This window comes from Diadema setosum, chromosome 11, assembly GCF_964275005.1.
Source record: "Diadema setosum chromosome 11, eeDiaSeto1, whole genome shotgun sequence".
NCBI lineage: Eukaryota > Metazoa > Echinodermata > Echinoidea > Diadematoida > Diadematidae > Diadema > Diadema setosum.
In genome coordinates, this window is record NC_092695.1 from 23,151,743 (window position 1) to 23,164,390 (window position 12,648).

Genomic DNA, 12,648 nt, shown 5'->3' on the forward strand with positions numbered 1-12,648 from the left:
ACTATGCAACGTTTTTTTTTTCGGTGGCCCGTTCGCCACCAAAATCATAAATTTTCCTTTTTTTTTCTTTTGTAGCCTCCCCCTTTAATGAAACACATAAGCAATGAAAATCAAACATCACTCAAAACATTAAAATGATACCAAAAACAATGACAATCATGTAGAGAATAGCAGGTATGATAGGGGCTGTCAAATACCACGTTTATGACTATAAGTTTAGTAAAATCAACATATCAAATATTGAAATGAGGTATGACTATGATTTTCCATGACACCGCAGATTCATGGAGTTATGATGGTGATGATGATGATGATGATGATGATAATGATGATAATAATAATAAAAAAATGATGATAATAATGATAATGATGATAATAATAATAAAAATGATGATGATAATAATGATAATGATAATAATAATAATAATGATGATAACAATAATGATAATAATAATAATAATAATAATAATAATAATTATTATTATTATTAATATTATTATTATTATTATTATTATTATTATTATTATTATTATTATTATTATTATTATTATTATCATTATTATTATTATTATTGTTATTGTTATTATTATTATTGTTATTATTATTATTATCATTATCATTATTATTATTATTATAAGAGCTTCTTTATCCAGGGTCGCCTCTTTAGTGTTGCCACTGATCTACCAACGGACCCTGCCATTATTATTATCCTAGCGTTGCCAGGTATCCATTTATACACCTGGGTCGAGAGGAACGTAGCGGGTAAAAACATTTGGTCCAAGGACGCAAGCACTGGGCGGGACTCGAACTCGAGTCCTCCGATTGGGAGTTGGGAGTCTTATCCACTATGCCACAGCGCCATAATTATTACAAAATATTCGGGATAGACATTACCCTCATCTATTATTGCATATACAAGTAGATGAAATTTGGATTTAAGGATTTTGTGTGTGTGTGTGTGTGTGTGTGTGTGTGTGTGTGTGTGTGTGTGTGTGTGTGTGTGTGTGTGATACGGCAGCACCAAGGTGTCATGGCCGAGTCAGTATTTTGTCAGTGAGAATCGAGGAATGCTTTATATTATTGTGATATCAAATTTTTTTCACATTCAGCTAGTTTCACAGTTATTTTGTTTAGCACGAGTTTCACCTGTCTCTGTCTTATTACCCTGTTTTAATAATCTGACTGCATGTGTTCAAAATAATTTGATAGAATGACTTGGCAACTATACATTAGATTCCCCTTCAAGTCTATTAAATATAGGGTGTGAATAATAATCCAATGTAAGTGAATGATTCAAAATCAGATTCAAATTCAACAACTTTTTACTCCCGGCAAACACGATCAATTTGAAAATGCTGGGGCACATCTCTAGAAGTATACAAAAACTCATGACGAAACAGGTGTGCCCTTAGTACAAATGAGTATGATGTTTCATAATGCAGTATCATAGTTTCATCAATATGATACAATTTTCCATTTCTTCTTTTTTTCGGGGGGGGGGTGGCGGGGGGCGGGGGAGGTTTAAGGGCCGCATACTCTATTCACGAGTGACTGCACTTGACGTGTCTGGAGCTATGCCTTGTTGGCGTTGTCTGTGTACATTACATTGCCCACCCCACGAGCTCTGCCTTGTTATTCAATAGCACATGGCTTCAACTTGTGCTTAGCGCCAGCTACGTTCAGGAATAGTGCACTCTTTTTTTTTTTCTCCCCCAGCTCTCGACTGCTCTTCACGATTCCATTGATTTCTACAAACAAGAACAAAAACAAAGCTCTATTTGTCTGTGTGGAGGAATTAATCTTCCATGCATTCGTATAAATTGAATTATTATAATAATGGAATTGTTTATTTCGGTTTTGATAATCTTCGTGGCTGCCGTAGATTGACTTGCGACCGTTTTACAAGCATGATTAGTTTTTCATCAAAAAGGAAAAGAAAATTTCTTTAAAATCATTTCAATTATAAACATTTCTGCTCACTTTTGTAGCACAATATAAAATCCAGTATGCAAATCAAACAATACGACCATCCATATGTATTGAATAAACCTGTACAAATAACAATTTGGTTCAATTAAACAACTACAAATCATTACATATCTGTCTCCATCTTTGTTCTGTTAAAAAAATAAAACAGTTCCAATGAAGGAAGTAGTATGGACACAGTCAGAATGAGACATGCTCAAAAATAATTGTTAAACCCCATACAAAAAAGGACGACTTCAACAATGATGTCTAAATGCAAGAAGATCGCAACAAAAACAGGAAACAAGATTGTTGACACAGGAAAAGGAAATCTGCATACACGTACTTTGCTCTGATAATTCGGTAAGATTCCTTTTTTTTTTCAAAATAGACCGAAAACAGAAAGCGTGTGGTAAGGACGTACTGTATTTTTCTTCATCTTGTCCATCTCATATGGTTGTCGCTAAGGTTTGCCACTAATTCCACTTTCGCCAAGTTTTCCTCCAGGCTATTAAAGCCACCTACTCACTTATATCTGTCTCCTAAGGTATTCTTGAAGCCACCATAGCCTTGCTGTGGTATGAGGTAACTTTCATTAAACCAACTGGAACTTGCTTGCATCAACAACACAATCGACTTTGGCCTCCAGTAAACAGTCTCCCATGTTTTTCGGTATTCCGTCAGTCCTGTTTTGTTTGTTTGTTTTTTTTTTCTGCGAAATGCTAACCTGGTGTTTTTAAATTTACCATGTAGGATAATACTGATGGGCCTAAGAGTAATTTCCGTAATTGTAATCCTTAAAGATTTCTTCAGGGGTCTCATGACATTTCTTGCCATTATTATGTGCAAGGAAACTAAACATTGATGATTGTGTCACAATAATGGGCAATTCTGCAGTTTCCAGTAAGTATATGAAGAGCAGTTATACACGCATTTATTACGACCGTGGGATTTCCTCGTTTGGTTTTTAGCTCCACTGCGCACGTCGCATGCCTCAACGCACACACATACTCACGGCGAAGACAGGCCAGCTTACCTGTAGATATGACGGGATACACACGCCTGCCCGTGCTCAATCGCTGTGTGGACGTCAGCGCGAGCGGTACCAACGAATTCCGCGCAACAACACACTCCTCGCGTATTGTTGAAATCATTCAAATCGATTTGTGTATTTTGCTTTGCTCTACAAACACTCTTTGTGTCGATTCATATCTTTTATCGAAGCGATTCATGGTCTGGAATAACATTTTAGAAACTGCGCTGATAGAATGGCTTTGCTTGTCAGAATGCGTGAGTAATATTTCACTGGTTGTCGTCTGCTCCGCCGTACTGCATATAACCGGCAACACAGTCGAGTGCGGCGTTTCGTTCGTCAACAAGCTTGGAGCAACTTCTATATTTTTTGCTGTCAAACCTTTCAGCTCTCTAACCAGTGTTCGCAGAATGATTGTTTGTACCAATACCTTTCGTCTTTTTTCGCAAGTCATTGCAAGCGTGATGTTCCGGCGACCACTTTCAGTCCCCGGGGAAATGCATTGATCACTTGGACCTCAACGACTAGGACCTTATACGTGGATTATAACGAAGACAAGATCAAGTGACTAACGTCGCCATCATGCAGTTCAATCCCCAACGACACACTCCTGGAACCCTGGGTGGCCTCTTTATCGAGCCACCAACCAACCTGACATCGACGTCGCTCCGAAGTCCGCGTCGACATCGCATTCACGATGGCGGACAATGCACGACTTCAGCCACGCAGACCCTGGACTGGCCGTTGGCTTACGACGAATTCGATGAGACCTTCGGTATGTCGGTTAAGGACATAGAAATAATCGACTCGGACGACAGCTCTTCGTCGGATTCGCCTGACAGCGAAGGGGCATTGACGTCAGCCGTCTCCGCGCTCGACGCGAAGACCCGCGTCTCAAGGCCGAAGACGCTGGACCTTCGTCGGGAAGTACTGGTTTACCGGAGCGCTGCACCGACCCTCCCTCGAGAGCATCTCAAGCTGAGGTCGACTCGGAGCTTGGAACCCGCAACTACAACGTCCAACTCAGAATCGGTGAAAAATAGCAGGACGGCCAAACACAAAGAGGGTCCTCGGTCTGGCCATTGTGCAAATGGTTCCAGTTCCCAACCAGTCCTCAATCAGACCTCAAACCTTGAAATCCAGTCTCCAAAGACCAAACAGAAACTGCGTGCAGTGCGCTCTCTCGATACTTCACTCCTCGTGAAGCAGTCCAGTAGCGATTCGGAGAGTTCCGTGAAGTCACCCGACAGCTACAGCCCGTCTCCGACGACAAAGCGCAGGTTTCCGTACCTCCAGAAACTTGCCGCCAGCATGCGTGTTGGGGGTCACCACCACAGCAACAGCAACAGTGGATCCACGGGTAGCACCCCGAGCCCTTCTAATGACAGTCCCAACGGTGGCGGGGGTGACGTTGCCGTGGTGTTTGACGAGAGCCCCGTCCACTCCCACCCCACTGGCCACTCGAGACACCCCTCCTCTGATAGTCCAATCTCTCCTTCTTCTCCCTCAGTAATGCACCGGATGAAGTTGCCGGGCTCGCCCAGTCAGAAACTCAACCCCAAGAAGCTATGGCGAGGCAAGGGCCATCACCACCACCAGAACAAGCTGCAGGCCACTCCCGTTCTGGCCACCTCCTTCTGGACACCTGTGGTGAGTTTTACAGTCTTTTCAAATCATTTTCTCATTTTTTTCCAGTGTAACTTGTATGAAACATGTCAGGTTCATGATTATGTTTCGTTGTATTGTCATTGTATTGTCTCATGAAGAGATACCCCCCCCCCGATAATCAAGCAATGTCAAGAGTGTTGTAACAGGAACATGAATGTTTGCTTGTTTGTTTGATTGTCTGTCTGTCTGTTTAGTTGAAGTATAGCCTTCGAGTATTTTTGAGCTAGAAAAAAAGAAAAAAGGTAAAGCCTTTATCATGTCTACACAATTCGTACCAACCAGAGGTTATAGATTATGTTTGCCCAGATGAAAAGCGTTGGCAAATAGACCTATTCATGCATACCGTGCTTCTAGTTATATTTTTTGTTGCGTTAATCAGAAAATAACTCAAATGCTGCGAGAGGGAAGGGATTTCAAACACAGATATGGATTCATTTTTTTTTTCTTTACTTCCGCATGGTCACAGCGCTTCATAGCGAAATGTTAATGTGTGTAACAGTTGACGTGGATGAATTGAGTATTAGCAGTCAGAATGGCAGATATTTTATCAAAATTAGACATAGAATGAGGAAGTTCTTGACATTCCAACTGATGACAAGAGAAGACTGATATCAGATCTAATCAAAATTATATGTCGAATTGGTGGGGTTTTTACGTCATCGTTACGCGAGTCTCCAAGTAACCAACACTGGACTTTATTTCTGTGGTCAAATCAAAAAGAGGAAACTGTAGTCAACGTATCGATATTGTACTGTTGTATGAACGTGTAGTAACAATATCTTTGAAGTGGAAAATTGAGCAAAGAAAATGCGATTCCATCGGGATTCGAACCCGAGACCTCCGGATTGCTAGCCCAGTGCTCTACCGACTGAGCTATAGAAAGGGATATGGTTGCTAAATAATTTACCAAAACATATTATTATGACGTTTCTGTACAAACCAGAAACAAGGGAGTGAGGCATGATGCCAGAGCGTCATATAGTCAATATGTAGTCTGTTGTGGTTGAAACTGATGTATCATGTACAGTAAAACTTTTGACAAAATAAGTCCAAAAGATTCTGTCTTTCTTTTTCAATGTTTGAATATGCGGGCATTTCAAGTGTTACATTATGGTAACTATCACTTTATTTGTCACAGTCAGTTTTGATTATCATGCGATATTTTCCCTTAATTCACTCAAGAACAAAAAGATGCAAATGATATCTTCATCATGGAAATACTAGTATAGAATTATTCTGTAAAAACACGCACGTAAACAGAGAGGCACTCATACAAGTCAAACAATTTCAGGCTTTAGTATTATCTCTATTGTAAATAAATATTGCTTTATCTTCTCTGTTCCTTGTGTACACACAACATGTGTGTGTGTCTGTGTGAATGTATAGATTAAACAGCCAAGAACCAAAGCACTCATATACCAGCAAAATGTATCTTAGGAAAAAACAGAAATGAAAACCCGCGAGGTCAGTCGCACAAAAATAAAATCACGTCCGGATAAACTTCATATTACTTGGTTTTATTCGAAGAATAGCTTCAGGCCTTGATACGTTCGTTGTAACAAATTTTAAAGGCCGAGCGTTATCACAGACAATCGAATTTGACGATTTTGTTTTAATCTTTAAAGGAGACTTCCGAATGATTTTCAGACTTTAACATTTGAACAACTATAAATTAGTTATACTAAGTACAGAGTTTCAGAATTTATAATGATTGGGATAAGGAATAAGAATGTTTTCAAAATTTACAACAAATTACAATGAACAAGGATGATGACATGGCAGCCTCACCATAAGAATGCATGAGTTGGGGCTCAGGGAAGCAGAACACAAGAAGAAGGCATGCATAGATTCTACACAGGTGAACTCGTTAAGCAAGCAGTATTGTAATGGAATTACATGGCTACATTTCTGAAATATGTGAGGCTCCTATGTCATCAACACTGCTCAGTGTAATTTGTTTAAGATTTTCAGAGCATTGGTTTCTGTGCTCTAGGACCACAATAAATTCCACACATCTATACATGGAACTGTCGGTTTATTACTACATGATGTGAAATTATGAAAATCGTCTGGAATGCCCCTTTAAAATGTTGGCATTGCTTAGTGGAGTACACTGTTCTTGTCCACTGCTTCTGTTGCACATGGAGGATAGAAATACACCTTTCAAACGTCTGTCTTCAATCGTTTAATTTTCAAGACTGATCAAAACTTGATCAGAAGCAAGGTCATCGACCACTAGAAAGATAACGTGAATTCTATGCTGTTAAAAAGACGCAATCATGCATGAGCCTATAATAGCCGAGACTTATTTTTTATCGCTTGTCGCAAAACTAATCTGCCGATGTCAGTTGATACGGAGACCTATTGTGGGGTGCAAAATCACAACGTTGAATTCATTCACCTCAGGGAAAATAACGTGATTTGTTTTCAGAGTTTTTACCTTAATACACGACATCAACATCAGATTGGGTAGTAATAAAATGTTGGCTTCTTGTCCTTCTCATAATACAGTCCATTACATGAACCACGCAATGCACGTAGTAGCTTAGCTGGACGTTCACGAAGCCGCAGGCCACCTAACCCTTCTGTTGTCATCAGAACTTCCTTGCTAACCTCAATTTCGTGTATTTTGATCATCAAACCACGTCCACTCGGGAGAGATTCACGGAAGCTTTGTTTGATTGCGTTTTTCTTTAACCGAAAAAGAAGGGAAAAAAAAAAACACCACAGGTATTTCGTCATGTTTCCATCACGCATTCAGGATAGCACGATTAGGGTGAGGGACAGTACTTCGTAATTAAGTAGCACTGATTGTCGGTGACCTAGTTTTTTCAAAGAAAATGACATGATTTGTTTCCTACGCACAATGCATCGGTTTCGAATTAATGTACTTTTCCCAAACAAGATCAGATTCTATTCACGTGATAGTTACAAGTCATTAATATCTCGTGTTTGTATAGAAACTCTAAATAATCATGCATCTCATCAAACTTGCCATCACAGATTGTACCACACAGAAATGGAGTTTTTAATCGAAGGTAGAGGGTATAGCTCATAGAGTTCTATCACAAAAAAAAAATATGGGTCTTCATTTTATTACATTCTCGTTCAATTCGTAGAGGAGTGAAAAAAACAACAACCAAAAGACGTTAGTGCACTATACCATCATGAATTGATTCACGGACCTCCTGCTCGACAAATTGCAATTTTCTCCCAACCATCCCTTAAATGCAATCATTGAAGTGGCAAAGTACGTGCTTTCGGAACAATTCTCACCCCTTTTGCGGACACATGGGGATACATACTCTGCATAGTTGATGTTGTTTCCTTTGGAGTTCTTTCTTTCTTTCTTTCTTTCTTTCTTTCTTTTTGTTACCTCCAGCCACGATTGGGAGCGCAAGTCGTAACTTTGATGGAGGAAAGATGGCTGATATTGATCACTTTTGATTCATTAGCTGGGATGTTTTACAATTTTGTAACCAGTCTACCCAAAAGTTGCACTCTGTTGCAAGCTCTTGGCTATTCACATCATTCGTATAGATTAGAGGATTTTTCTTTCTTTCTTTCTTTTTTCTTCTTCTTCTCAGTAAGTATTCCACTCCGGGGAGTAGCAAATGGAAAAAAGAAAACTTGAATGGAGTGGCAAATGGAAAAAAGAAAACTTGAATATCACTGCCTTGGCTAACCTTTTCCTCATTGAACGGCCGAGCAAAAGAAAAAAAAAATCATATTTTGGAACGATCGAAAAGAACCAGGGTTATATTGCGTCTAACGTCCAAGTTTGATTGCTTCTCCGTTTTGCATACCGAGCGGGCATAGAAAAGATTGAAGAAATCGAGTTAGAGCGGTTTCCATCAATTATAAACATGCTTACTTGACATTTGAATCGATTCGAATCGTAAACGAGTCCAATGCAACTGTCCAATGAACAGCTCCTCAGGAAATTGCTGGAAATGATAGGTATAGGGGTGCACTGGTACGTGAAAGATTTGTTCACCGATTCGGGATATATCTTTCATACATTTTGACGTATGCGAAGCAAATAACACCGCCAGATGATTTAATAGCATTATTATGAAACTCTCCGTCCAAATAGATGCTGTGAATTGGTGTTCCTAGCACGTCGCAACCGGATCGATGCAGTTGTCGCTACACCGGGTGGTAGCAACCTGCAAAGTTTAACCCTTGTCCAACTGTATTAACTCCTGTCACGAATACGGCGTTCTCTTCGTAACTCAATTTTTTCTCGCATAATGGAGCAGCAGGGGTATAAACTTCGCGCACACTTGAAACTTGTCCGGAACTGTTTACCGGAAAAGTCGAACCAAAAAAGGAATATGGACTGTTTTGTCTGTCTGGGTGTTTGTCCACGAGGGCCAGCAATAACCCCCCCCCCCCAAGGAGAGAGAGAGAGAGAGAGAAAAAAAAAACTCGAAGGAGATGGCACAGTCATGATAGGGAATGTACTACTTGACACTGAACACATGGATTTAGGGTTCGAGACCCAACCGGCACGTCCTCTGATGCCTTTTAAAAACAACAGCAAAAACAGCACTAAGTATGGGATGTTGATTTCATCAGCCCATTTAAACAACTTAGACTTAAATCGTTCTGAGAAAAATTTCGTATTTATAGGTGAATTTAATACAATCTGTCAGACAGCGTTATCGTTTTACTTTCGATGGTACGGTATACCGATTGTTGATATTGTGTAATCAGCATTGATTAATGCGCGTGTTGCACCCTTTGAGACTGTAGAATGCACAGGTTGACCCCCTCCATTCGTACTAGTTTTAGTCGTAGTGTATGAGGAAATGATACTTTAAAATCTGCAAAGTGGGGGAGAAACATATTTTCTGCTTCATTAGAGTTTCGAAATAAAAAAAAAATCTCATTCTGATTTCCCAACGAAGCGTACTCCTTTTCGGCTCATTGGCAGTAGCTCACATTGTTGAGCCCAGCTGAGCGTGGTATTAAGTACCTGCCATCTCATTTCAAATGCAATCTCACACGTTTTACGACGAAGAAGCGTCCCTTTAATCCACTCAATTTCCACCGATTTCGATTTTTGATACATTTCGCTTTAAATTTGTACACATGCGCTTTCTTCAATTCAGTTTAATTCAGTTATACTTTTTTTCCATCAAACAAAAAGTAATACACAATACAAAGTATACATTAATTTTGTCAACTCATACTGTTGAGCAATTTATTGGGGAAAAGAGTACAAGACAATCTTTTCATTTATGAAAATTATTTAAAAAAAAATCTATGGCCCGATTTTTTTTTATATATCTTCATAAGAAAAATCAGAAAAGATATTTTTGTATAGGTTTTCTTTTATCTTAAATTGGATGAGTCCAGAAAAGACTAAAGTTACCGTTCTAAGTTTATTACACATTCGAAAGGAATACTCTGATTTAAAGCGTCTTATAATATGTGGAACAGAATGTCAAAACCGACAAGAGCTAATTTCTTTGCGGGCAATAATCTTCAGGATTGAAGGAGGCAGGTTAACTTAAAGCAGAAGAAGAAGAAGAAGAAGAAGAAGAAGAAGAAGAAGAAAAAGAAGAAGTAGAAAAAACAAAAGATGTAGAAGATGAAGAAGAACCCCCACCCCACGAGAATGAAAATTTATGTCTATTTTCTGAGATTTACTTACTCATCTCTGCAGATTTCTTTCCTCCCTTTTTTTGTCCAAAGTGGAGATCTTTCCCTGTCTTTTTCTCTTCCTTCTTTCTCTCAGTATGTTCCTCATCTTCCTTTAATTACTAAGAAATGGAGTGGATTCTTTTGGAAACTAGTTCACGCCGTTTTTTTGCAAGTCAAGAAGTCGAGGTACGGGAATAATTGATATACATTCTGCATCTATGGGACTTGTTGCTCGGGGAATCTACCTGGGGAATCGCCGCGCTGACATGGCTAATGCCAACAATCTATGAACAGATATGATATCCAATACGTGCACGACTTTTGATAATCTGTCGAGCAAATTGGAGTTGAATTCAGATTTACGCAAAAATAGACTCCTTGATAGGTTGGTTGTTGCTGCGCATTTTTTATAAACACAAACACGCACATATACCCACCCTCAACAACACACACAGTGTTCTTTATCATGATGTTCTACTGAGAAACGAATATTAAAGTGCTCCCATCGGATTTTACATCACAGACTGAGAGTATGCCATATCAAACAACAGATCAGTCTATTTAAAGCTTAGTAATGTCATTTCAACTTAACTTTATTTCGTATTGCTCTTTGCACTTCAACTCACTTATCAAACTGTAATGAATTTGTAGAACATCACCAATGGATATACTCGCGAGAAAGAAATAGATCGTAATCGAACAAGCATATAGCTAATTACTTCTTGTAGAATTAAAAAAAAATCCACGAAAAAAAAAAACAGTAAGAAGCTTGCCATTATCATCAAACTTTTTACAAGCCGAACCCCCCCCCCTTACCCATTGAGTACCGACAAAGGAGAAAACAGAATGGCTCCGGACCATTTGCAAAAAACAACAACAAACAAACAAACAAACAAACAAAACTACCTGACAGAAAAGTGACGCTTCATATAGCGCTTCGAAGTACAGGGTAATGATCCATATTGTAGAAATGAACATTTTCTTTCTTGTCAATATTATATTGGCCTTTGTGTCTTATTCTTCTGCTAAAATTTTATACGTCCATGTCATATCTTTTTTTCAAATCCCTGTATTTTGAATAGTATTGAGGGAAAAAAGGGTTATTTCTCGGGGTATTTTCTGGGGTTGACACAGAGCAGCTCGTATACAGGGGATTGAATGTGCAGTGTTCGAGCATGGAGCTATGTATATATACTACTGCTCCATTGTTTGAGAGATAGGGCCAGCCAGACGAACAGGGCGATATCAGTAGAAACCGAAATGCATAGCGACTCGATGCCAAGTTGAAACACATGTGAAAATGATTGAAGATGAGCTGAGAGCAAAAACACCAATCCACCTTATCAATTTCATCTGCCACGAGTGGGGTCAATTCGTTGTCCATATGCGCTGCGTGGGAGAGGAGAGAATCGCCCGCCATTCCCGCAGCCAGTAGAATCTGTTCCGTAGTCAGTCAACGAGGACTACAGAGGTGCTTCGGAACTATATGTTCATCTATAAAGTATATAAAGAATCACGTACTTAGTTCTCACTGTCTCTCGGTAAGGTGACATTATATTTCGTAACCATTGTGTCATTCCTCTTTTTCCCTTGTCCTTCACTTATTCTTTTTACCACCTCCCCCTACCCCCCTTTTCTTTTCTTTAATTTCTCTCTTAGGTTCGTTGATGTTTTTTAATCTCCTTTTCTCAATATAAGTACTTGTATTTATCTCATGTCCATTATTCGCTCATTTTCTCTAACTTTTCCCTTCTTTCTCCTATCCTTATTCAGTCATATTAGATGTTTTATTCCGGTACACTTTCCGTTTCTCTTTGTTTCTCGAGTCTCTTGTATGTCTTTTCATTTTTTAAACGTTGTTTTTTTATCTTAAAGTGAAGCATTATTTAAGTGAAATCATGCGTTAGTATCCAGAATCTGACCATGTTGTTTAGTGTCAAGGCATGATGACAACGTTATAAGGATGTTGTCACACCACAGAAGACATTCAGCGGATGTTATCGCGAACACGGAAAGTAATTCCAGACGTGAGGTTTTTTTTTTTTTTTAATGTAAGGAATGCGTGGATGTATGATAATAGATGATTAGGACGACGGGGTCATTGTTCTTGATAGCCATTTACAGTGCATGGGTGAGAAATGTCGACGTTTTTAAGTGGTTACAGCCCGCGATAAGCGCAGCCGGTCAACGGGAGATGTTTAGAATCAACGCATCGTCCATCTTTCCTGAATTGGGCCATTCGGAAAAAAAAACCCCAACAAAACAAAACCAAGACAGACCTAAAGCGGTTAAAGCACTGACATCTGGGTAGGATACATTTCTGATTATTT

General features: G+C 39.2%; 1 protein-coding gene across 1 annotated transcript in view; it reads left to right on the top strand.

Moving 5' to 3' along the window:
- The first annotated feature begins 3,775 nt into the window (after positions 1 to 3,775).
- The window catches only part of LOC140235099 (uncharacterized), a 131,600-nt gene continuing 122,727 nt past the window's right edge, over positions 3,776 to 12,648 (top strand). The window contains exon 1 of the mRNA XM_072315134.1: positions 3,776 to 4,648. Within this exon, the coding sequence (XP_072171235.1) occupies positions 3,776 to 4,648 (873 nt within the window). The remainder of the gene's footprint in view (positions 4,649 to 12,648) is intronic.